At 40.1% G+C, this 25,039-nt stretch overlaps 1 protein-coding gene across 2 annotated transcripts in view; it reads left to right on the top strand.

Moving 5' to 3' along the window:
• The window catches only part of cdkal1 (CDK5 regulatory subunit associated protein 1-like 1), a 581,619-nt gene that overhangs the window by 121,168 nt on the left and 435,412 nt on the right, over positions 1-25,039 (top strand). For both annotated transcript variants that reach the window (XM_060849921.1, XM_060849920.1), the window contains exons 5-6: positions 15,547-15,643; positions 22,666-22,714. In XM_060849921.1, coding sequence (XP_060705904.1) covers positions 15,547-15,643; positions 22,666-22,714 — 146 coding nt within the window. The remainder of the gene's footprint in view (positions 1-15,546; positions 15,644-22,665; positions 22,715-25,039) is intronic.

Here is a 25,039-nt window from a genome sequence, read left to right on the forward strand (position 1 = left end):
AGCTTCCAACATCATAGTCCGGGAACCCTGCACGGCCCGGTTCTACCTCATTCCCAAGATCCACAAGCCTGACCACCCTGGCCGACTCATTGTCTCAGCATGCTCCTGCTCCACTGAACTCATCTCTACCTACCTCAACACTGTCCTATCCCTCCTAGTCCAGGAACTCCCCACATACGTTCAAGACACCACCCACGTCCTCCACCTCCTCCAAGACTTTTGTTTCCCCGGCCCCCAACGCCTCATCTTCACCATGGATATCCAATCCCTCTACACCTCCATCCGCCATGACCAGGGCCTCCAAGCCCTCCGTTTTTTTCCTCTCCCGACGTCCCCAACAGTACCCTTCCACCGACACACTCATTCGTTTGGCCGAACTGGTCCTTACCCTTAACAAAGGATCCTTTGAATCCTCCCACTTCCTCCAGACCAAAGGGGTAGCCATGGGCACACATATGGGCCCCAGCTATGCCTGTCTCTTTGTTGGCTACGTAGAACAGTTGATCTTCCGTAATTACACTGGCACCACTCCCCACCTCTTCCTCTGCTACATTGATGACAGCACTGGCGCCACCTCATGCTCCCGCAAGGAGGTTGAGCAATTCATCAACTTCACCAACACATTCCACCCTGACCTTAAATTTACCTGGACCATCCCTGACACCTCCCTCCCCTTCCTGGACCTCTCCATCTCCATTAATGACAACCGACTTGACACTGACATTTTTTTAAAACCCACCTACTCCCACAGCTACCTGGATTACACCTCTTCCCACCCTACCTCTTGCAAAAATGCCATCCCGTATTCCCAATTCCTCCGCCTCCGTCTTATCTGCTCCCAGGAGGACCAGTTCCACCACAGAACACACCAGATGGCCTCCTTCTTTAGAGACCTCAATTTCCCTTCCCACATGGTTAAAGATGCCCTCCAACGCATCTCGTCCACATCCCACACCTCCGCCCTCAGAACCCCACACCTCCAACCGTAACAAGGATAGAACGCCACTGGTGCTCACCTTCTACCCTACAAACCTTCGCATAAACCAAATCATCTGCCAACATTTCCGCCACCTCCAAAAAGACCCCACCACCAGGGATATATTTCCCTCCCCACCCCTTTCCGACTTCCACAAAGGCCTTTCCTTCTGTGACTACCTGGTCAGGTCCACGCCCCCCCCTACAACCCACCCTCCCATCCTGACATTTTCCCCTGCCACTGCAACCTTCCACATCCATCAAAGTTTTACCTGCACATCCACTAATATCATTTATTGTATCAGTTGCTCCCGATGTGGTCTCCTCTACATTGGGGAGACTGGGCGCCTCCTAGCAGAGCGCTTTAGGGAACATCTCCGAGACATCCGCACCAATCAACCACACCGCCCCGTGGCCCAACATTACGACTCCCCCTCCCACTCTGCTGAGGACATGGAGGTCCTGGGCCTCCTTCACCGCCACTCCCTCACCACCAGATGCCTGGAGGAAGAACGCCTCATCTTCCGCCTCGGAGCACTTCAACCCCTGGGCATCAATGTGGACTTCAACAGTTTCCTCATTTCCCCTTCCCCCACCGTCAACCGAGTTCCAAACTTCCAGCTCAGCACTGTCCCCACGACTTGTCCAGACTTGACCTACCTGCTTAGCTCCTTTTCCACCTATCCACTCCACCCTCTCCTCCCTGACCTATCACCTTCATCCCCTCCCCCACTCACCCATTGTACTCTATGCTACTTTCTCCCCACCCCCACCCTCCTCTAGCTTATCTCTACATGCTTCAGGCTCACTACCTTTATTCCTGATGAAGGGCTTTTGCCCAAAATGTCAATTTCGCTGCACTTTGGATGCTGCCTGAACTGCTGTGTTCTTCCAGCACCACTGATCCAGAATCTGGTTTCCAGCATCTGCAGTCATTGTTTTTACCACTGTGTTGTCAATGTGAATGCCTCTTATTAATCAAAGTCTACTTGCCAACTTATCAACACGCTTGTGTCATCCATTGTCAATGCTGGTATTCCCTTTGAATTGATATTCATACAAACCCCTCTCATTAAGTACAAGATGAAAAGTTTTCCCATTATTCGTCTTGTTTTCATCAATACTCATGTTGTGCACTACCAAATGACTGTTTGTTCAGAATTTCTTAATTAAGATGAACACAAAATTGACAAAATGGCTTCCATAAGAGACATGACTACCCTTGTGAATTGATCTGATATTGGGGCTAGTATTGAAAGTGTGAATACCTGTCTGTAGCTCATTGTAACTTAAATAGAAGCGTCAAAACTTCCGGTTGGGACAGTTTTAAAGGAAAAGTTAACTATCTCAAGCAAAATGTAGTGTATGCATATTATGTGATAATTTTGGGATAATAGCCATCTTAGGTTTTGATCTGTAGCAGACTGACTGAGACATACCATTTTGATAGAACTTTTGATAGTTCTGGGAGATACCATCAGGGAGAGATGGCTTTTGACAGGGAGACTGAGGGAGGCAAATCAGCAAAAGGCTGCTGTGCTTAACCAGGTTATCAAGAGCCACAGCCTGGAGTGCTACAAAAATGAAATAAAAGGCTCAATCAATCCTTCCCAAAAATGTTTGACTTTAGAAACTATCACAATTGTTTAGTTCTGAGTTCAGTTTTTGAACATCTTTGCCTCAGGGTGAAATTTTCAAGCAAGCTAATAAAGATGTTATCTTTCTTTCATACTTGTATCAGTACCTGCTTTTATTCTTTTTATCAGTATTTCTGCTAATGACTGTATCCCTTATTGCATTCCAATCTCCAACAAATTATGTAAGATTGTCCATCATTCTGATTGAAGATTAAAGCTTATTCTTCTATTTGAGGAATTGAGAAACTAAAAGGGGGTAAATGAGCTATCCAAATTCACAGTTCATGGACCATTCTCCGCACAAGTGTGGTTTGGCCATGACAATGACTAAAGTGGTGAGAGACTTTTTAATCTGGTACACACAACCTGCTATTCATGTTTTCAGTTTGTAAACTTAATACAAGGCCTCAATACTTAGGATTTTATAAGTTTACTCAGAAAATAAATAGATAGTCACACACAGAAAATTGAGTTCTACGAGGTCAGCAAAGTGAATCCAAGCTTTAATGTGCATCATTACTTAACTTCCTAATATTTACACAAAGATTGTGGATAAAATTGTGGCATTGCAAAATGTTATGTCCTATTCGGTAGCAGAAATTAGCTTTGGAACTGTATTTGCAGAGGGGGAAGAAAAATCCATGTGACTATACAGGCATGCATGCACACTAACTCAGAGACATTGATTCCGGGAGAAAATTACATATAATCTGCTTTGAGTATTGTTCTAAAAATCACTTTGTGGAGAATATAGCCAAGGAAATAAGCATCCATCTTGAAGATTTGTTGTGAAACTAAAACCGCAATAAAATGAAAGCAGCCATGAGAGAAATTTCATGACTGGTAACCACGAGAACATCTTTATTTTATTTGATATGATTTTGCAAATCAGTTAAATATCGTCTCTAAATGTGGTTAAGGTGGTGGAGGATGGGGAAGCTCTGTTTCACATGGTTCAGAGCAGCTAACTTTTGATATTTTAAGTTGCATTCATTTTTATTACTAGGTGATCTGTCATTAAAATTTAATTTGGGTTCAATTGATCTGAATTGTGACTCCTGCTGGCAAATGGGAAACACCGTGCAATAATTGATTTGATTTACTATCGTCACATGTACCTAAGTACTGTGAAAAGTTTTTTTGTTTTGTTTGCAGTACAGCAGATCATAACATACAAAGATCATAGGGTGATTGAACAGAGTGAGGAATACAAAGTCACAGCTGCAAAGAAAGTGTACAAAAAGCACGATCAACATTAGATGTGAAATTTGATAGGTCCATTCAGAAGTCTAATAGCAGAAGAGTAGAGGCTGTTCTTGAACCTGTTAGTATGTGTGCATAAGCTTTTGCAATCTTCTGCCTGACAGAAGAGATTTGAGGAGATTATAACTGGGGTGTGAAGGGTCTTGGATGTTAGCTGCCTTTCCACGGCAACGAGAAGTCTAGATTGAGTCAATGGATGGAAGGTTTACTCGCGTAATGGTCTGGGTTGTGTTCACAACTTTCTGTCGTATCTTCGGGTCCTGGTCAGAGCAGTCGCCACACCAAGTTGTGATACATCCTAATTGAATGCTTTCTATGACACATCTGTAAAAGTTGATGAGAGTCCTTTATGGATATGTTGAATTTCCTTAGCCTCCTGAGGCATTGTTGTGCCGCCTTGATTGTTGTATCAACATGGGTGGTTCAGGCCAAATGGTTGGTGATCGTCACTCCTAGGAACTTGATGCTTCCAACCATCTCGACCTCAGCTCTGTTGGTGTAGATAAGGACATATCCTCCTTTTTTCCTGAAGTCACTGATCAGCTTTTTAGTTTTGCTAACATTAAGTGAGATTATTATCTTTGCAGCATGTTATCAAGCATTCCATCTCAATAACTCAGAAATCAAGAAATCGTCCAGCATGCTAAAGTTTGAGTATGTGTGTAGAGTTCTTTACCAACTTTATTCCAGTAGAAAGGAAGCAAATAAATAGTTAATATTCTTGCAGTTGTGAGAAATTTAAGTTTATTCTACCTTTCAGTATAAAAGTGACATTTTTTGCAGTCTTTCCAAAAACAAAATTCTGTAGACTAGAACTCCATCTTAAGTAAAGCTGAAATTTCTGATATTTAAGGCAGTAATTTACAATGCCTTGCTCTAAAGAAGTTCAAATTAAATATGATGTTCTAGTTTAGAATTGTTCTATGAAAGATGAAGAGATCCTTTGCATATTATTTTGGAATTATTTATTGACTGTAAATTCAGGTTGGAATGAAGAGTTTTTTTTTCCCACAAAGAACCTCAATGAAGTATGTAGACAAGCTATAGTAGATAATCAGTTGCCATAAATAGTTTTCACTGATGGGTGCAACATTTAAAAAAAAAATCCTTTAATTTGATTCTCAAGTGTTATTTATTAGCATTGCAGAATGTTTGCATATCAGTTATTTTAAGTAGTTTTGTAATGAGATCACCAGTTTCTGTTTTTGGTGGCCAGAGGTAAAGTTGAATGAAGCGGACCCGAGAATCGACAAAAAGAAAGAAAGTGCCTATGTCCTCGGATTCAGAGCAGGATAACAATAGTGATTGGAACGAGGTCAGCCATGTGGACCTCAGAGTACAAGTTCACTGATTGGACCTGGTTTACAGCCCCAATGAGGGATTCTTGGCTGCCATAAGTACATAAGTGTCAGACATCCCACTCATTCACACAGCAATTTCTGAGAGTGCTGGATCAGTACCAAGGACATTGCACATATGAACAAAGGGTGATTTGATTGATTGATTTGTTATCACATGTATCTTCAAAGTTTGGGAGAAGATTTGTAGCTCGGGTGCTCATTGTTGTGGTTCTGTTCGCCGAGCTGGGAGTTTTTGTTGCAAATGTTTCATTCCCTTTCTAGGTGACATCCTCAATGCTTGGGAGCCTCCTGTGAAGCGCTTCTGTGATCTTTCCTCCGGCATTTATAGTGGTTTGAATCTGCCGCTTCTGGTTGTCAGTTCCAGCTGTCCGTTGCAGTGGCCGGTATATTGGGTCCAGGTGGATGTGTTTGTTGATAGAATCAGTGGATGAGTGCCATGCCTGTAGGAATTCCCTGGCTGTTCTCTGTTTGGCTTGTCCTATAATAGTAGTGTTGGCCCAGTCGAATTCATGTTGCTTGTCATCTGAGTGTGTGGCTACTAAGGATAGCTGGTCGTGTCGTTTCGTGGTTAGTTGATGTTTGTGGATGTGGGTTGTTAGCTGTCTTCCTGTTTGTCCTGTGTAGTGTTTGGTGCAGTCCTTAATGGGATTTTGTACACTACATTGGTTTTGCTCATGCTGGGTATCGGGTGATCTTTGGTGGTGGGGTCTGATTGGATGTGGCAGAAATGGCGGATGATAAGACGCTGTATTCGGAGATTGGTAGGTTGGAAGGTGAGGACGGGGTGGGGGGGGAGGTTCTGTCCTTGTTGCGGTTGGTGGGGTGGGATTTAAGTGCGGAGGTACGGAAAGTAGTGGAGATGCACTGAAAGGTATTGTGGATCACGTGGGACAGGAGCAGATAAGCAGAGACTGAGGAATTCGGAGTAAGGGATACAGCTTTTACAGTGTAGGGGTTGGTTGGAGGCATAGTCCAGGTAGCTGAGGTTTGAAGTAGATGTCTGTGTTGAGTCAGTCACCGGAGATGGAGACTGAGAGATCCAGGAAGGGGAGGGTAGTGTCAGAGATGGAAGGTGTTCGGGAAGTTGATGAACTGATCAGCCTCCTTGTGGGAGCACAAGGTGGTGCCGATTACAGTCATCAATGTAGCAGTGGAGAAGGTGGGGGATGCGGCCAGTGTAACTGTGGAAGATGGATTGTTCCATGTATCCAATGAAGAGGCATGCATAGCTGGAGCCCCTGTGGGTACCCATGGCTACCCCTTTGGTATGAATTGAAGGTGCAGCCCTTCTGGACATGCTGCGCCTTAAATTTGCCACAGGGTGTCAGGTGAGCCATATTGTATGCAAGTATGAACTTGTGTTAAACTGGTTACTCCAATAATTCTGATGAGTTAAAGGCACAGAGCATGAAAAAAATCTGTTCAGTTAAATAGAGGAGCAAAATAATTTATTCTTTGAGGCAATCTGTGAGGATCTCCTTTCCCAATCACAAATTCTTGCTGTAATACTGCTGCTCTAGTTCCTTCTTTACTGCTTCTCCAGAGACAGAATATAATTGAAAGAGCAGAAAGTACACGAGAATAAACCTGCGATTGGTGGTGCTGGGTCAGTAGTGAGGACAATTAGATCAGAGGGATAGCAAGCCAAACCAAATCAGCATCCCTGTCACTGAATTCACAGTACACTGAAATTAAATTGCTCAATGATACTAAAAATTGTTCAGTTGTTTCTAACCAGACTTTACATGTAACAGATTTTGGGCACCAAGTTTATAACTTAAAAAAATTCACAATTTATTATTGATTATGTAATTTCAGCAGAACACAGATGAACAACAAGGCAATTTAATTAATTCTATGATCTAAGCCCAATGTCTGATCACAAACCCCCACTTTCACATCAACAGACAGACACAGTTAAGGTATAAAATAAAGGAAAATAAAGAATTCTAAGTTGCCAGTTCGATAACCATTTCAACAATGAATACCAGGCCTTAGTGAAATCTTTGGATGATGCATTATGTTACAGGTGTGCATACTATATGTCTTACTTGAATTCAGAAGTCACTGGTCGTTAGAAAGTGCTTTAGCAGACATCTGGAGACTTTTTACCTTTTTCTTACAAATTGGGATTCTTTCTCAGAACTTTGATCAAATCGATAACTGGAGAATATCTAAAGACGGCAAAACCAAATAGTAAGAGCTCAGTCCAGCAATTTCCAAAACAAAACTGCCCAAACCCAGTCAGAGCTAGTTAACTTTATTTTTTTCTTTCTTTTACAACATTCTCTGTGCTTGGCTGGCTAATACCAATCCTCCCTTGACTGACCAATTCACCGTCCAGCTAACTGGCAGCCCCTGAGCAGAATAGCAGCTCAGTGCAAATCGACTACACTGTTCTTAGAGCTTTATTTACCTGCATTATCTTTTCACATCCGTTCCCAAAGCAAACATCTGTCTTCTGTTTTCTCCTTCACCTTAAAACATGTTGCTGTTCAAAATTCAGAAGTTAAATTTTCAACTTCAAGTCTCAGTTCCAAATCAAGAATAGCCAAAGTAAAAGAAAAATAGTAATAGTCTCCAACATTGCTATAATCTCCACGAAAATAACTTTCCTTTTGTCTTTAGTTTTATTCCAAGGTTCATTTACCTGCCAGTTTATGATTCTGCTAAAAGGCCTACATCCAAGACCTGCATTATTTTTAAATACTAACAAGCCTGTTGCATATTTCTACCACTTCTTTTTTTTCAGATTTCCAGTTTCTTTGTGTTGGTATTGTCCAGACTGCTTATCTTTTGTGTTGAGAACAAACAGAATAGTTGGGTGGTGACTGATTCCCAATGAATATTTTATGCTTTCTTGAATATTGACATTTACCACATTTTGTGTTTAGCTTGGTGACTAAATGGTGTTCAGTGCCCGTTGACACCAAAAAACTGCTTATAAAAAAAATTAATTGGATCATATTCAAGAAAGAACTTGCCAAAAACGACTTCTCTAATTTTTACTTTCTTTGTGCATGTGTTTGAGAGAGGGTACATTGAAAGGTAGTCTTACATTTCTCTCATGCTTATGATTTCAAATGTCTCAAAAGCACATAAGGCTGTCACTCTAATGGGAAGTGCAAGCACCAATTTGTGCGCAGTAAATTACGATAAATACAATGTGGCGAATTGTCTCATGATTATTTAAATGATGGGTGAGGCATAAAAGTCCATCAAGACTCCAGGAGAACTCCTGTACTTGTCTTTCGATAGTGTTGAGGAATCTTTATTCACCTGAGACAGCAGTTTAATGTACCATTAAAAGATGGCACCTCCAACAAAATATGTTAATCATTGAACAGAAATGTTACTGTAGATTTTATGCTGCAGTTTCTCGAGTGAGACTTGAACTGCACCATACTGATCTGTTAAGATTACTATAATTGAATACCAGTGATGGGTAAGTTCGTGATTGGGTTCATCAACGAAGGAACTTAATTGAAGAGCCCATTAACACTTGGTCTTAGGCTCAGTAGAAAAGAGTGGACACTTGATTGCGGTAACACTCATTAGCAAACACTAGTAGGACTCAAGTCACCCAAAGGGAGCTTGCATCTTTGGAATGTGGAAGCAGAAATTTTGTTAGCAATCTCCTTCAAAGCTACTTGGCAGAGCAGCCCCCTTTTTCATCTGTATCTGAGCTGCATCATAACATGAACAACATGATTTTTTTTATGGTGTTGTAGCAGTTAACAAAATGCTTCCTGTAGAGTGCCTGTTTTTGGTGCAGAGCCAGCAATTTGCAAAACACAAAGTGGACGCAGACCAGACACTTAGAATAGCTTCTTATCCAAATGCATGTTCTGCTGGACTGTTAATTGTCTCTGCAGGTTTAAGAATTCTGGTGCAGGCGGAACACTTAATGCTTCTGTGTTTAATATATATGCTGATGGATTGAAATTAGATTAGATTCCCTCCAGTATGGAAACAGGCCCTTCGGCTCAACAAGTCCACACTGACCCTCCAAAGAGTAACCCACCTAGACCCATTCCCCTTCCCCTACCCTATGTTTACCCCTGACTAATATACCTAATACTATGGGCAATTTAGCATGGCCAATTCAAGGTTCCTTATTGACTGAACCATATGTAAATTGCCTCAGGAGCATTTACACACAGTTATTGGGCTAGTGTGGTAAAAGACTATTCAGAAGAGAGTTTAAAATACAGAGTTTGGTTATGAGGTAATCGAAAATCTGCACAGGCTAATGTAAAAGAGTGGTTCCTATTCACAGGAGACCGCCACAATCTTTGGAGCAGAAGGTATACCACTGAGATGGACTCTATCTGGATCAGGATAGGATTCATGTCCATGTGGAGAGAGTAAAGGGAGAGTAAATAGGTGGAGGTCGGGGAAGATGGAGTGATTCAGCACAGAATGCTGACCATAATCCCAATTGAAACTAGTCCCAACTGCTGTGTTTGGCCCATATCCCTCCAAACATTTCTTATTCATATACTTTAAAAATATCTTTTAAATGTTGTAACTTAAAAATATACCCCCAGTCTTAAAATCCCCTACCTGAGGAAAAAAAGACACCTCCAATTCACCTTATCTATATCCCTCAGTCACCCCTCAACCTCCTATGTTGCAGTGAAAAAAGTCACAGCCTATCCAGCTTCACTTTATAATTCAAACCCTACATTCCATTCAGTATCCTGGTCAATCTCCTCAGCTTAATCCTGTAATTGGGCGACCAGAACAGGACACAGTATTCCAGAAGAGACCTCAGCAACATTTTATACAATCTCAATATAATGTCCCAACTCCTATGCTCAAAGGACTGAGCAATGAAGGCAAGCATGCTAATCACTTTCTTACACACCCTATTTATCTGTGGTGAAAATGTGTTGCTGGAAAAGCGCAGCAGGTCAGGTAGCATCCAAAGAGCAGGAGAATCGATGTTTCGGGCATGAGCCCTTCTTCAGGAATATCGACGTTTCGGGCATGAGCCCTTCTTTGGATGCTGCCTGACCTGCTGCGCTTTTCCAGCAACACATTTTCAGCTCTGATCTCCAGCATCTGCAGTCTTCACTTTCTCCTCCTATTTATCTGTGGCACAATCTTCAAAGAGTTATTTGTCTGAGTCCCTCGCTCTCTGTTCTACAACACTACCAAATGCCCTAATTTTAATTGTGCAAATATCCTTTGTTTTATCAAGATGCAATACCTCACATTTACCTAAATTAAACTTCACCTGCCACTCCTCAGTCCTTTGACCCAGTTTTTAAAATTTTCTTTGTAATCATAAATAACCTTCTCCATTGTCCACTATACCACCAATTTTTGTGTCATCCACAAACTTACTAACCATGCTTTTTATGTTTCTCATCTAAATTATTTATATAAATGACAAACAAAAGTGGACCTGCACCGATCCCTGTGCAACACCACTGGTCACAAGCCCCCAGTCTGAAAAACAACCCTCCACCACAGTTCTTTGTCTCCTGCTGTTAAGCCAATTTTGTATCCATTTGGTAAGCTCATTGTGAATCCCATGTCATCTCATTTTACTAGTTACCATGTGAAACGGTTTACTAAAGTCCAAGTAAATGATTTCTACCGCTCCAGCCTCATCAATCTTCTTGGTTACTCCCTCAAAAAACTCAATTAAGTTTATAAGATATGACTTCCCTTGCACAAACCCATGCTGATTATCCCATATCTTTCCTTGCTTTTCCAGTTGCACATAAATCTTATCTTCCACCACTGAAATCAGACTTACAGGTCTATAGTTCCCAGGCTTCTCCTTGTATCCCTTCTTAAATAAATGTATGAATACATGTATAACAAGAAAAACAAACACCCTAAAAATAGGGCAGGTGAGCATAAAGACAAGTAAGGAAGATAGTAAAATGATAGTGAAATAAAGAGTACGTAGGTAGTTTGATCTTCGAGTAGGCCAAAAAGGTCAGCACAACATCGAGGGCAGAAGGACCTGTACTGTGCTGTACTGTTCTATGTTCTTTAATAGATGCTCATGTTCAATTTATATGAAGTATGTTTGAAAGGTTCAAGTGGAGCGTAAACACATGGGCATGAACTGCTTGAGTTGAATTGCCTTTTTTCTGTGGTGTTTCTGTTCATGGAATAATGTATGTTCCTGGCACTTCCAGCATTTATTGCCTTACCTAATAGCCTGTGAGAAGATGAACTGACTTCATGAACTGTTGCAGTCTGTGAGGGTTAGGGACATTCTTATTGCAGTTATGAGTGAAGTTTCATGATTTTGATCCAATGATGCTGAAGCAGTAGTGTTATAATTCCAAGTCAGGATGGTATGTGACTTTGGAGAGAACTTGAAGGTAATGGTGTTCCCATTCATCTGCTTTAATTTTCTAGGAGTCATGATGGTGGGTTTCAAAAGTGTTATTGAAGGTCAATTCATCTTGAAGATTGTTTACTGTGCACTTGTGCAATTGAATGTGAATGTTTAACATGACAGAGAGATGCTAAGCAGACTACTTTATTCTAGATGGTGTTGAGCTTCTTTAATGTTGTGGGAACTGTATCTATCCAGACAACTGGATTGTATCCCTTCATAGTGCTCACTTGTGCCTTGTAGGCGGTAGCGAGCTGTGTAAATCACTACAGAATTCCTAGCCTTTAACCTGTCTCTGTAGACATCTTTAAATAACCACTCCAGTTCAATTTCTGGCCGATGATAAACACTACAATACTGACAGTGTGGGGTTCAGAAATGGTAATGCATTGAATGTCAAGGGCAATTGTTCGATTTTCTCGTTGAAAACAGTCATTGCTCAGCACTTGTGTGGCACCAATGTTACTTGTCCAGGGCTTGCTGCATTTGGACATGGCCTGCTTCAGTATCTGAGATATCATACATGGTGCTGAGCATTGTGCCATCATCAGCAACATCCCCACTTCTGATCTTATGGTGGAGGGAAAGTCATGGATGTAATAGATAAAGATAGTTGAATCTAGGTCCCTACCTTGAAGAAATCCTGTATTGATGTCCTGTGGTGGAGATGATTGAACTCCAACAGCTGCAAACGTCATCTTTTTTGCTAGGTATGATTCCAACCAGCAGAGTTTCGCCCTAATTCCCATTGATTCCAGTTTTATCTGGGCTTCTTCATGCCAAATGCAGTCAAATGTTGCCTTTAAAGCCTCAGTTCTGGAACTCTGCCCTTTTATTTGGACCGAATCTGCATTGAGGACAACTGAGTGGTTCCACAGCTGAGCATCAGGTCAGTTTCTTGATAAGTGCTGTTTGGTAGCTTTGTTAGTTATCCCTTCCATTGCTTTTCTAATAATTGGAGAGTGAACTGTTAGATTAGTAATTGATGCAACTGGATTGTTCTGTTTTTGTATACAAGACTGCTATAGGCAAATTTTCACTTTGTTAGGTAGATGTCAGTATTGTAGCTGTCCTATCTAGGTTCATGGCCAGTTGTGGAGCACAACTCTTTAGTTTTATTTATGGTATATTGTCAGGAATCATAACCATTGCAATATTCAATGTCTTCAACCATTGCTTGGTGTCATGCGGAGTGAATCGTATCGTTTGAAGATTGGTGACTTCAGGAGGAGTTAGAAATGAATCATCCACTCAGCACTTCTTGCTGAAGATGGATACAAATTTTTCAGATTTGTCTTTGTAGTAATGTGCTGGGGGCTTCCCCATCATCGAGAGTGAAGATATTTGATGAGCCTCTGTCTCCTGTTAATTGCTTAATTGTCTGTGGTCATTCATGATGGTTTGGTAGGACTGTGAAACTTAGATCTGATCCATTGTTTGTGAGATTGCTTAGGTCTGATTGCATGCTGCTTCTGCTGTTTGGCATGTGGGTGGTACAACATTCTTCCCCAGATTGAAGTTTCATTTTTAGATATGCTAATGCTGCTTCTGGGATACCTCCTGATCTTTCACTGAACAGGGGTTGATGGCAATAGTAGATTTCCTTCCCTTAAGGACATTAGTGAAACAATGAATCCAATTCTGCCCATCAACCTTCTTCCACCATTCAATAAACTCTAGGCTGATCTATTTGTGTTCTAAATTCCACATTTTCATGTTAATCTAATAAGCTTTTATTAACCTTTGATTATTACCTAACAATAATCTACAGTATTTACCATGGGCCTTTAACATATTCAATGACTCTGCCCGCATAACTTTCAGCAACAGTGTTGCAATGTCTCTCAAGTCTCACATAGAAAAAAAATCCCTTAATTTCTGTCCTACAATGGTGATTCTCAACAGTGTTCCTTAGTTCTGAACTTACCCAGAACGACTTGATTCTTCCTGCCAAAGTGAACAACATTTTCCCACTTAGCTCGTTTGTCTTTTGACAAATTGATTGGCAAGAGAAAACAGACCCTGGTGGTATTATTCCCATTGTACCCGGATGTCTGCCCAGCTCTAAACTTGGCTCTGTGCTTTTGTATCTTTCTTTGCTTTGCTTTGAGTCCACTTTTCATCTGTATGTTTTCCTTTCCCAAGGACTAATGATCCCATGTTTTCCTTTAAACTTCTGTTCTATTATTTATTACATTGCCTAATTTCTGCATTTCATAATATCCAATGAATTATTCTTCAACATGAAAATTCTGGCATTCTATAACGACCAGATTTTCTTCATGATCATTGCCATGTTTGAATATTCCTCCAATTTCTAAGATGTTTAATTATTTAGAAAGCTGAGTCAGTTTTCTCTCCTGCTACAAACTTTCAGTCTTTAAAACCTAAGATACAACACCTGATTATTTACTTGAATTTGGCTTTTACCTCTGCGGTCATCATGGTGGCTGGTACTTTAATTTCTTAACAAAATATAATGCATATGATCAGCGATATATAGCAAATGTCATGTTTTGTGAGGTTAGCTATATTTCACTGTGTTCTCTGTTGAGAGACAGATATGAAGGTACTTAACAAAATCTTATGGCTGTTTACAATGAATCTTTGAGATGAATTAGAAACACATTTTAAGTGATGAAATAAAGAATAAAGGATAGACCTGTTAAAAGGTAACTGGAGGATAGAGTTCATGGTCTGAATATGTTGAACACCGTGTCAAGATCAGTACCCAAATTCAATATGACATGTTTTCACTGATTTCACTGAAACATTCCAGAAGGCTGATGACAGAAAGAGCGAGCGTAAGAGGAATATTGTGAATTAAAATAACAAACAATTAGAAGATCTTGAATTGCATCTTGCTATGCCTTTGCAGGGAATGTAACAATTGCTCTTTTACCTCCTTTGATCTAACTGTCCAAGGTGCTAAACACGCCTACCAGGAGAAACGGCAGTTACGTTGCACTTCTTTCACTTTAGTGTACTTGTTGCTGACCATATCATTTGCTTCACAAAGGAGATAAAAAAAAATGGGTGACTGATTTTTCAGAAAATCGCTCAGTCTACTGTGTGAATCTCACAACCTCTCTAATTCAGAGATGAGTTCTACCAGTTGGATCATGTTCTCTGAAACACAGGAAAGTGGCAACGTAAATTGATGGCAAGGGAGACACACTCAGCTTTTCTGTGAATGTGACAACTGTGTGAGAAACCTTCTAACCCATTCATTATCAGTTTTGGAATCCTATACAATACACAACTTGAAATGAAGGGAAGTTCCACATTTTTCTATACTTGTACAGTTAAAAGTGTTTGCAATATATTGGCTACTCTAACTCAAATAAACTAAATTGACTGCAGTTAGAGTTCTATATGTGGGTTATTTTTGAGTTGCTTTCTCTGTTGATAGTACCAGTTTTCAATTTTTCTAGGTTGCAACCCTACACCGTCTCTGTGAGCTTTGTCAGTCTGGTGCGTTATTCAAAATGTTAAAGAGCCATGCAGTTCATTTGGTCATATTTTATTGTATCATTTACCAGGTTGTGCAATTCATAACAATTAAATTGGAAGAGTCAGTATTTTGATTGAATTTTGTGGATCAAATTTGTTGTGATGTTAAATTGAGGGAATGAGCACTGGTATTAAAAAGTGTTCCATTGTATTAAATGTATGTTCTGCATTGGAAATAGTTCAGCAATCAAACTTGTAACTGAGGAGTAGGTAGTAATAACAATGAAAAATTTAATAAAGTGGCTGCTTTAATTTGATTCAGAGTAAATATTGTTCACTTCAGTTCTAACCTTTACAAAGACTTAAGAAACAAATGTACTTTCAGAATTTTAGAGGTATTAAATTAATAATTGTAGTTATAATTTTCTTGACCTTATTAGTTACTCTGTGTAAAATCGTATAATTTCATATCGTTTTGTTTTTACTTCAGAAAAGCTCAAGAACAAAATAAAAAAGTAGTAGTTGCTGGATGTGTTCCTCAAGCCCAACCACGGATGGACTACATTAAAGGCTTGAGCATTATTGGGGTAAGAATATTTTTCTGATACATCATTTAAAAAATTCAGCTTTTCAAGACATCGTTTCACAGAGAATAGAATCCCTACGGCATGGAAAGAGGCCTTTCGGCCCATCGAGTCTGCACCTACCCTCCAAAGAGCATCCCACCCAAACCCACTCCTCTAAAGTATTCCCATAACCCCATTTACCATGGCTAATCCATCTCGTCTGCATATCCCTGGACACTGCAAAGCAATTTAGCATGGCCAATCCACCCGACCAGTCTTTGCACTGTGGGAGGAAACCGGACCACCCAGTGAAAGCCTACACAGACAAAGGGTGAACATGCAAAGTCCACCCAGATAGCCACCCAAGTTTAGAACCAAACCTGGGTCCCTGGCGCTGTGCAATAGCAGTGCTAACCATTCAGCCACCATGCTGCCCATAATTCTTGGGTTTTTGTGTACGCCTGGTTTGGATTTGATATTTGCCTTGTCTCAAGGATGTCAAAGTGTGAAAATTTAGAAGATTCGGAAATTGTGTGTTGTGTCTAGAAGGAGACATATTCTTGCAGTCTTATATAAAGACCACAGTTAATCCTCATTAATTTCCTACCATGAAAAAAAATCTGTGGTTTTTGTTTTGCTCCTTTTTAAGTTCACTAAATAACTTGAGGGAAGTTTTAAATCTTCAAGTGGATGGCAGTTGGAAGGGAATGCAATATTCAGAAATTTCAAGCATGACTATACCCTCCTTCCTTCTGCATTTAATGGAAATGCACTTGACTGTGTGCAAATAACCTGCTCACCAGAGGTGATGGAATAATTTTGGCTACTTTGTATTGTTTTAAACAGAGGTTTAATATTACTGCCTCCAGCACAAGTTCCTCAGATCTATGAGAAACTTGCCAGTGAAAAGGTGGTTTGTCATAAGTGCATTTAGGGTTCAGGTTGTCTAGTACCAGTAAAATCTCAATATTTGCAATGCCTTGTCAGTTCCTGCTAACTAATATTTTATATGGACATTTTCTGATCTTAAGCTTTCAAACAGAAACCATTGAGTTAGATTATGATATGGATATTGTTGTGAGGCTATCGTAATCAAATGGATATTGTCATCAAATCATAGAATTCTTACAGTGTGGAAGCAGGCCATGAGGCCCAACAAGTCCACACTGACCCTCCGAAGAGTATCCCACCCAGACCCATTCTCCTACCCTACTGCTTCACATTTTCCCTGACTGGCTCGCCTACCTACACATCCCTGAACACTATGGGCAATTTAGCATGACCACTTCACCTAACCTGCACATTTTTGGACTGTGGAAGGAAACCAGAGCACCCGGAGGGAACCCATGCAGACATGGAGTGTGTGCAAACTCCACACAGAGGTTGGAATCAAACCAGGCCCCTGATGCTGTGAGGCAGCAGTGCTAATCACTGAACCACCGTGCCAGAAGCTAATAATGGATCAACATTTCAAGATTTATTGTTACTGATAATTCAGGAAAGGTAGGCTTGGGATATTACCAATCAAATTTATAATACAATTCGTGATCTGAGTAGGAAAGGTCTGCTGTTTGTGCTGTGACTATCAACCTTATTATATACAGTTCACACCTCACTGGGGTAGCACACCGGAAATCAAGCCTTGCTATTTCCAAAGTCATCTTATAAGTTAAAGAATTTACCAAAATATACAAAATTCCCCAATTTACCTTTCTTGATTGAGGTTGACAAGATTGTGCAGCTTTCTGTACTTAATGAGAATTGCTATTTGTTACCAATAAATAGATTATAGTTACAAGTAAATAACCATGGATTGTTGATGTATAACTCTAATATTTAAACCTGTAACCTTTTTGTAAAGTTCACCCTGCAAGCACATTTAGGCAGATTAAAAAAAAATTGTATAATGGATGGAGGGAAACACAGGGCAGACAGTTCAGTGGTCCCTATCCACAGGGTTCACTGAAGTCATCCTTTTGGTTTGCCAGAACTTGATGTTTGGCAATACTTCTCCAGATACTTTCACTTGGCTTGCAGGAGGCTCAGAGCAACTTGTTCACAGTTTGACTTTATTGGCTAAAAGTCACAGCTAAAGGCAAGTGGTAAGAGAAAATAAAGTGGCATTGTCAGGTTTTTGGTATTTTTCACTACAAAAAGATAGACATTGTTTTTCCTTTTGGAAGTCTGAAGGTTTCTGGGCTCTACTGTTCAACAAAATATTCATCTATCTGGGAGTCAGTTACATAGTTGTCGACAGGTAGAAATGCCTTTTCATCGACAGTTGGCCATCACTCCACAGAGGAGAAAGTGGGGACTGCAGATGCTGGAGAGTCAGAATTGAAAAGTGTGGCGCAGGAAAAAAACAGCAGGTCAGGCAGTATCTGAGGAGCAGGAGAGTCTGTGTTTCAGCCATAAGCCTTTCATCAGGAATGCCGGTGAAGAAGATCAATGACCTTCTCCAATCTGCCAGTGAAAGTGCCACCAGTTCTCATTGAAACATCATAGTCACTTGATCTCTGCTACTGTACTCATTATTTCCTGCAACATCTTCCCCACTCATTTTCATCCTTGCTAACATCTGGCCCTGACTAACCCTGAATCTCTTCTGCACAGCCTACTCACCACCTCAGGACATCTCTACACATAACCCAAAAATAACAGTGGTCACTAACCTTTCTCTTTCTCTCTCACCCACTATGTGCAGAGTTTACTCACTCTGACCACCCTGAGCAGCTGACTGACCATGTCCAAGCTTCTGCACTTTTTTTTGCAGTTGATTATCATATTGATTGATCACTGAAACAGATTCACCTCAGTCTGTAGATAGTCTTTAACGTCTCAACATATTTTTTAAACAATAAGAGGAAAAAGCTCTTAATGCAGACAACCCAAAAGCCAAGTTTCAAATTGCTCCTCAACAATTTACTGGCCTTTTACTGTTAGCCAACTCTTTAAGTTTTTAAATTAACAGATTGCTCCCAGCTTCTTGTCCTCAGGCTGTAGAGACATTTTCACGATGCTTTTCCAGGTCCATTAGCACAAACATTTCACAATGCCTTTTACGAAGCTCATCACGAGAAAGTGTACAAGCTGATTGATCACGTGGTGTCGATGGGAATTCTATAACAACGAACAGGAGTTCGATTCATTAAAAATGAATATTGCAATTGATAAATTGCTTTACAGTCAAATCGTATTTAATAAGTGCGCATTATAGGATAACTACCTGTATGTGTTCTTCTATCGCCCTCTTATTATTTGGGGGTCTGTAGTATACACCTGGTAGTGTGACTTGTCCTTTTTTCTTGTATATCTAAGCTCAACCCATAAAGCCTTATTTGTTAATCCAATTAGTATATTATCCCGTCTCAACTGAAATTGATTCTTTAACCAATACTGCTACATGCTCCCTTTTTTATTATATACTCTATTCTCCTTGAAAACTCTATCCAGGAATATTAAGCTGCCAATGTTGCCCCTCCTTTCGCCAGGTTTCCGTTATAGCAACAATATTGTGCTGCCATGTATCTATCTGTGCCCTTGGTTTATCTGCTTGGTTCGTAGTTCTCTTTACATTGAAGTATGAACAACTCAACCCTGTCAGTTTTCTTTGCTGGGTGCTTCTTAATCTTCATTTATTTTACTTTCCAAATCACTGATTGCATCACCAATCCTGAATCTGATCTATCTAAACCTACCCTTTGGTTCCCATTCCCCCTGCCAAACAAATTTAAAATCTTACCAATGGAACTGGCAAAAGCCCTTTCTACTTGGACAACTTGCAATGTACTGGTAACCTGCTTTTCAAAAGTACAGTAATCCCTTCTGCAATCCTTTGTTTTTTAAACAGCCATTTTCCCACCTCCGTTCACAACCAAAAATATGGAAAATATAAAATCATGGCCTTTATACTATAATCTGATCATTGAACCATCAGTTATTTTGTTCTTCATTAGTTGCATGCTTTTTCTCACATTCTGAGTTACATTGTTTTTCTCCTTTCTATTTGGTTGATTATTTGCATTTTCCCTGTGATAGCACAATGGCATCCCATTCAGGCATGCAGCATAATTCTGGGTCTCCAAACAAGGGTTTGGATATGTCTTCCATCCGTCTTTTTCCAAAAGTGACCAGGCAAAATTATTGTTTGATGGTTTGGAATAATGCAAGAGGCAACAGTACCCGGCAGACACCTTGAATTTTAAGACTAATAAAAATCACCGCGATGGAGTCATTTGGTTCCCAGTCTCTTGTCACCTTAAATGTATGATGTTTGCCTCCTCTGAAATGGCTAAGAGTTTCTCAGAGACTATTCCTTTGTCTTTTTGCTGCTCATCAGTTTGGTTATGTATTACAGTCCTTTTGCTAAATTTATAGGAGAGTTCCCAGTGGTATGCAAAAATTGCCCTGGCTTCTCTTAAATAATTCCCCTTTCTAACAGTCTCCCCAAGTGTGTAATGGTAATAATCAGGAATAAAGTATTGCAGAATCAGTGGGAGAGATATCAAACAGATATGTTGAGAGATTAGAAACTAAAATACTAAGTGAGAAATGGGGTAGTGGATTGAGGGCCATTACAATTAAAAAGTGATATGAGCATCTCCAAACAAATATTTCAGTGTTCTGCCTTAGGGCATCAATGGGAAAGAAAGATGTGCAGTGGTTGGGGGTTGGAAATGGAAGGGAAAAAAGCACTTATAGGTGAAGGATAATGAAAGCAAATTATTAAAAGTAGAGAAAAAAAACTGAAATCAGATGCCTGATGGGGATGGGAAAATATTAATTTTTTTTCAGAGAGAAACAAACCATTTCTTTAAGAGTGAGCGATAAGAAAGTTACATTTCACATGGGTTTGAAGGCTGACAGTTTGTTGACATGAATAAAATGAAGCAGATGTGCTAAGTTAGGATTACCTTCATCCCCACATTTCTCTGTAATCATCAGATCATCCTCTAACATGTTTGCAAACTTCAGCATGATGATAGAACATTTACCACTTTCCTCACCATTCCATTTAACACTTTCCTACTGTGTCATCCTGTGCAAGCACAGAGTGCAACACCTGTCCTTTCACGTTCTTCCTCCTCATCATTTAAGCACAATGCTTCTTCCAAATGAAACTATTTTGTACTACTTCCCCAATTTAGTATACTGTACTTGCTCTTCAGAATATGTTGTGTGCGTTGTGTAGTTCACTCAAATGTAGAGTGGATGACCACTTTGCAAAACAACAGTGTTAATTCTGCAAGCATACTCCTGAGCTTTTGGTTACTTGTTATTTTAATTCTCCATCTTGCTCCCTCTTTGCTGTCTCTGCCGATGTCTCCTCCAGAGTTACAAAGAAGCTTGAAGAACAACACCCAGTCTTTTGTCCTGCTCTCCACAGCTTTCTGGATTTACCAAGAAGTTCAGCAACTTTAGTTCATAATCACTGCCTCCATCTTGTCCTTACTTTTTGTCTTGCTGTCTGTCTCTTCTTGTATTTCTTCAAGTTGCTTGGCAATGAAGTCATCCACACCCTGTCTGGACACACTTCTTTATTATTCTTTATCATTCCCTTTGGTGTTTGCATCAAGAAATCTTTTGTTAGTTACTATCCTCTTCTCTTCATCTTACCGCAGACCTTTGCCTTTGTTTTTCTTGATCCCTATTCCATTCTCATGTCTTGAATAACTCTCACCATTCTATCTTGCTAAGTTCTAATGAAATAACGTTTGATTTGTTTTGATTTATTTTCATGTGTACCTAGATACAATGCAAAGCTTTGTTTGTGAGCAGCAAAGGCAGATCAGAGGAAGCAAGGGCAAACATCATAAGGTGCTTGCACATAGTGAGTCATATAGGTTACACTGCATAGGAGGTGCCCAAATCAAGATCAACATTATTTGAAGTTAGAGAACCCATCCATCAGTCTAATAATGGCAGGGGAGAAGCTATTTTTGAACTTGTTTGTGCATATGTTCAAGCTTCTGTATCTTCTGCCTGACGGTTGATATTGTGGGAGAGCATTAACAGGATGAGAGGAGTCTTTGATGATGTTGGCAGCCTTTCTGCGATGACGTGAAGAACAAATGGAGTCCACGGATGGAAGGTTGGCTTCCATGATTGTGCGCACAGCCCAGACCATCTTCTGTAGTTTCTTATGGTCCTGGGCAGAGCAGTTGCTGTTTCAGACTGCTATGTACCCACGTAGTATGCTCTCCTTTTTTTCTGAAGTCAAAGATCAGTTATTTATTTTTGCTGACACTGAGACAGAGGTTGTTGTCATTGCACCAAGCCACTCAGTCCTTTATCTCCTTTCTGTGTTCTGACTTGTCATTGTTTGATACCTGTCCTACCACAGTGTTGTTGTTAGCAAACTCATAGATAACGTTTGTTTGCCATACTCTCAAATCTTGGAGAGAGAAAGGAGGTTGGAGGTTGCGTAATAATTAGTAATAAATATGTAAAACTGATGAGAGAAATAATGATGGCATATGTTACTTACAATTCAGAAAGTCTCCATAGCATTTGAAAACTTGGAACTTGAATTTATAAAAAGCCTGTTTTTTAAATGTCAAAAATTGGGTTGACCACTCATCAGTTCAGGGATTTTAAAAAGAACACGTGGCCCAGTAATACATTCTACTTATGTATTTACCACAGACCCCAATCAAACAGTCAGGTTAACCCAAGTGAAATAAGAAAAAAATTGAAGGTGAATCAGCATGCGCCTCCTGTGTACATCTTCCAACTTCATGCTTAAAAGGGTCAATTGTAGAAACAGCACATTGGTTTCATCCTTCTGAAGAGAAACCATTTTAGTCACCCGAACCTTAAACAGCTGAAAGAGGCAAATTCTGTTGGTGATCACAGGAGGAAAAAGGTAATAACTTTTTCATGAAGTTGATTCCACTAAACAAGTCTTATTTTTCATTTTCAATGTCTAATACATGGCTTAATTTGTAGGTAACACTGCCTTTTTATCTAGCAGTTACTGGTGTGTTATGGGATTGTTGTCAGTTCTTATCAGTAATGTTGTAAAAATATTTTTCCCTTATTAGGTTCAACAAATAGATCGTGTCGTTGAAGTCGTTGAAGAAACAATTAAAGGTGAATCTTGAATTAATCTTTTACATTTTGCTTCAGCAAATTAAGATGTAAATATATGTTAATATATTTTGAATTAAATCTTGCACAATATAAGTTTTATGCACCCAAAGAAACCTTTAATTTGAAGTTAAAGGTTGACTTTGTTCATTCAATTTATTTTTCTAATTGATAATGTCTGGTTGCAACGCTTATCTTTTCATTGAGAAAGTACTGATCATTTTATGTTTAGCTTGATATGGTCAGGTGCATTATTAAATAATATAATTTAATTGAACTGAAAATAAAACTTTCAACCCAACATAAACATATATGTCGACAAAGCTTATAAAATTTTAGTTTGAAATCCTATAGCATTGATACATATTGATTTAGATGTAGCCTTCGAACCCTAACCCTGTTTCCATTTCCAAATGGCCCTTATTGTTGTTAAACATAGATTTTTAAATTCTGTCAAAAACGCTCGCGCTGAGATTGGAGAAGATCTTGCCCTCTATTGTAATAGAGGACCAGACAAATTTCATTGAAAGTCGCAGGTGCTCTAATAATATGAGAAGAGTGCTGAACGTGGTCCAGGTGTGCCAGCTGAGGTCGACTCCAGGCTTGGTAGTCTCCCTAGATTCAGAGAAAGCATTTGACCGGGTGGAATGGCCATATCCTTTTTATGTCCTGGAATGGTTTGGTCCTGGGGGGAATCTTCGCTAGTGGCAGTATTATGTAACAACCTAAGGCAGCGGCTCTCACAGCATAAGGTCTGACAATCTTAGTATTGATAGAGGTAGCCGACAAGGGTGCCCCCTTTCACTGCTGCAGTTCACGTTAGTGATTGAGCCATTGGCGGAGGCTATCCGCAGGGACCCCCTCTAGTTACTCCGGAGGTGGGATTGGGGGGAACAGAAAATCACCCTTTATGCAGATGATGTTCTTCTTTTTCTATCTAATTCGACAATATCTGTGCCCTGTTTAATACAAAAGATTAATTTCTTTGGCTCTTTCTCAGGGTATAAAATCAACTTTATGAAGTTGGTGGCCATGCCTCCAGGGAGGGAGGGTGGTCTTGTCGGAGTACCTGACCTTGGGGGTGGCATCCAATTCCATTTCAGGTGGTCACAGGGAGGTTTCCTGTATTTAGAAATTTTTATTACTCCAGCCTTTGATCAATTATATAAAGCTAATTTTGTGCACTTATAGAGTCATAGAGATGTATAGCATGGAAACAGATCCTTTGGTCTGACTCATCCATGCTGACCAGATATTCCAACCCAATCTAGTTCCACCTGCCAGCACCTGACCAATACCCCTCCAAATCCTTCCTATTCATATACCCATCCAGATACCTTTTAAATATTGCAATTGTACTAGCCTTCACCACTACCTCTGGCAGCTCATTTCATACACGTACCACCCTCTGTGTGAAAATGTTGCCCCTTAAGTCTCATTTATATCTTTCCCCTCTCACCCTAAACTTATGCCCTCTAGTTTTGGACTGACCGACCCCAGGGAAAAGACTTTGTCTGTTTATCCTATCAATAATTCTCATGATTTTCTAAACCTCTATAAGGTCACCCCTCAGCCTCTGATGCTTCAGGAAACATCCCTAGCCTATTCAACCTCTCCCTATAACTCAAATCCTCCAATCCTGGCAACATCCTTGTAAATCTTTTCTGAACCCTTTCAAGTTTCACAACATCTTTCCTAGTAGGAAAGAGACCAGAATTGCACGCAATATTCCAACATTGGCCTAACCAATGTCCTGTACAGCTGCAACATGACCTCCCAACTCCTGTACTCAATACTCTGACCAATAAAGGAAAGCATACCAAACACCTTCTTCACTATCCTATTTACCTGCGACTCCACTTTCAAGGAGCTATGAACCTGCACTCCAAGGTCTCTTTGTTCAGCAATACTCCTGAGAACCTTACCATTAAGTTGTAAGTCCTGCTAAGATTTGCTTTCTCAAAATGCAGCACCTCACATTTATTTAAATTAAACTCCATCTGTCACTTCTCAGCCCATTGGCCCATCTGATCAAGATCCCATTGTAATCTGAGATAACCTTTTTTCCTGTCCACTACCTCTCCAATTTGGTGTCATCTGCAAACTTACTAACTGGGACCTTCAGCATAGGGAGGCTCTACCAATATCTTGGTTGGGTAGAATATCTCTGGTTAAAATGAATGTTCTTCCTCGTTTATTATATCCCATGTGAATGCTCCCTCTAATGCTACCTAAGCAGGCGTTACGGAGGCTTCACAGCTTGCCAAGTTCTTTCATCTGGTGTCGCAGGCGACCTCTTGTTAAGCTTGCTAAATTGCAGCTTCCACA

The sequence above is a fragment of the Hemiscyllium ocellatum genome, chromosome 34 (genome assembly GCF_020745735.1).
Source record: "Hemiscyllium ocellatum isolate sHemOce1 chromosome 34, sHemOce1.pat.X.cur, whole genome shotgun sequence".
In the NCBI taxonomy this organism is placed as follows: Eukaryota; Metazoa; Chordata; class Chondrichthyes; order Orectolobiformes; family Hemiscylliidae; genus Hemiscyllium; species Hemiscyllium ocellatum.